The 2,063-nt window shown below is 53.8% G+C and overlaps 1 protein-coding gene across 1 annotated transcript in view; it reads left to right on the top strand.

Moving 5' to 3' along the window:
- COL6A2 (collagen, type VI, alpha 2) overlaps positions 1-1,954 on the top strand; it is a gene marked incomplete at its 3' end in the record, with an annotated part of 10,716 nt that extends 8,762 nt beyond the window's left edge. The window contains exons 17-21 of the mRNA XM_009078744.1: positions 294-356; positions 763-813; positions 1,177-1,212; positions 1,585-1,647; positions 1,892-1,954. Of these exons, the coding sequence (XP_009076992.1) occupies positions 294-356; positions 763-813; positions 1,177-1,212; positions 1,585-1,647; positions 1,892-1,954 (276 nt within the window). The remainder of the gene's footprint in view (positions 1-293; positions 357-762; positions 814-1,176; positions 1,213-1,584; positions 1,648-1,891) is intronic.
- Between the last annotated feature and the right edge of the window lie 109 nt (positions 1,955-2,063).

Here is a 2,063-nt window from a genome sequence, read left to right as displayed (position 1 = left end):
GTCACTGGGGAAAGAGAAGATGGGGCTCCACAAGCCCCATCTAGTTGTCCTGGGTCTGTGGTTAGTCCAGCTCCCCACTATGGCAGTAGTGCCATGACATCCATGTGGCTCTATGGAGCGCAGGAACCCAAGTGCTGAGACAGTCACTATCACAGTAAATCCATTGCGAAGGGAAATGGTCCTGCAGCACCATCTCAAGAGCAGGTTTCTCCAGCACGGTCCCCTGTGTGGCTGAGGGTTGGCAGGGAACATCCTCACCTGCTCCCCTCACCCTCCCCAAAACTGTCCTGCAGGGATCACGTGGAGACCCTGGTGACTTGGGCCCAAGAGGTGACGCTGGACCACCAGGACCAAAGGTAAAGTTCATGAATGGAACTCTGTATTTGGGAGGGTGGGTTTGTGTTCCTATTAATGTATTAATTAAAAGAAAAAGAAAAAACAAAACTCAGTTTCCATTGTGTCTCTCAGAAACAGAATCAGACCTGAGCCTCCCTATGGGGCAGAGATGTAGGTATTGCTCTAGCCAAGGCAGTTCTGCTTAACACCCCTCACCCTGCACAGATTCAGGGGTGACGTCTCCAAGGCCCTGAGAATTCTTGCTCCACACAGCTGTTCCCAGTGCTTCAGGGCCAGCTGTAGAAGCCTTGGGTCCTGGTTGTATGTCACCCCAAGAGAAAATGGAAATGGCTGTGACTGTCACTGGCATTGCCAGGTCAGAAATGCCAGGTTTGATGTCTCACAGGTCTTTTTCTTCTACCTAAGGGTGACAGAGGCAGACCTGGCTTTAGCTACCCTGGACCCAGAGGACCGCAGGTACATATGCCTCATCCAGCAGATGAGGAAGTCTGTTTCTGTGGATGGTGCTGTTGAAGATGAGCAGCCTGGGATAAGAGGGAAGGAGGACGAAAAATTATCAGGGTCACAGAAACATGGAGCCTGTGAAGAGATAATGGGTTTGAACACCAGGACTGAACTTGGCCACAGCTCCATCAGTCTCCTGGCAGTAGTGCTTGGGACCTCAGCCTCAGTCATGGTGATGGGGAGGTGGCTGTGCCCACCACCCCAACCAGCAGCCTGAAGCTACACGAGCTGTTCAGCTTCTTGGCCCTCACTGCATATCTCAGGTGTACACGTGCACAGTGCAGATGCTGACCTCTCCCTCCTCTCCCTTCACAGGGTGACAAGGGTGAGAAGGGGCAGCCAGGACCCAAGGTGAGTCTATTTGTCTCCATCACCTGTTTTTTGTTTGTACCAACTGAAACACTGAGTAGTTGTCTCTCAGCCGTCCAGGTGCATGGCTGAGGAGCAGCCAGCAGCTGCCCTAGCTATTCCCTGCAGCTGCAGAGCCTGGCTGTATCTCCCAAGCCCACCTCCTTTTGAAACCATCTAAAAAATGTACTGCAGAACTTCTTTTCTTTTAGTTAATGCCTGTGTAAACACTGTTTATTTGCTCTGCTCTGAGCTGCTGGTTTAGAGGATGCTCTCCCAGGCCAAGCAGGCATGTGTTTGTGATGCAGCAGTGCCTCTGCCTGAGCACATCCAGATGTGCTCCATGCCGGGTCTGTTTCTCCTTCCATCGAACAGGGAGGAAGAGGTGAGCTTGGACCAAAAGGAGTGCAAGGAACCAAAGGAGAGAAGGGGGAACCGGTAAGCAGACTCTGTACCGCCCGTGGGGTCAGCATCCCCCTCCCACACCCCTTCCAGGTGTGCTGGGGATGACACCTGCTCAGTCTCAGCTTGCTCCATCGCTCTAAGCTCAGCTGTGCCAGGATGGTGGCCATGCTTAGCAGGACTGGGCCTCATGAGGGGGTCCGGAGGAGCCCTGAGCACCAGAGGCTGCATTGCCAGCCTTGCCCAGGAAATAGTTCACCCTTTTTTGCTTCTTCCTCAGGGTGATCCTGGCCCAGGAGGAGAACCTGGACTCCGTGGTCCACCTGGTGAAGCAGGCCTCGAGGTACAGTCCCATGGCATTGTGTCTGAGCAGATGCTGTTGGAGGGGACACCAGCTGCCAGATGTGTCTGCTGGCTCACAGCAGGGCTTCCCTTCCCTTCCCTTCCCTTCC

The sequence above is a fragment of the Acanthisitta chloris genome, unplaced genomic scaffold (genome assembly GCF_000695815.1).
Source record: "Acanthisitta chloris isolate BGI_N310 unplaced genomic scaffold, ASM69581v1 scaffold4137, whole genome shotgun sequence".
Taxonomy (NCBI): Eukaryota; Metazoa; Chordata; class Aves; order Passeriformes; family Acanthisittidae; genus Acanthisitta; species Acanthisitta chloris.
This window is presented reverse-complemented; position numbering and strand designations above follow the sequence as displayed.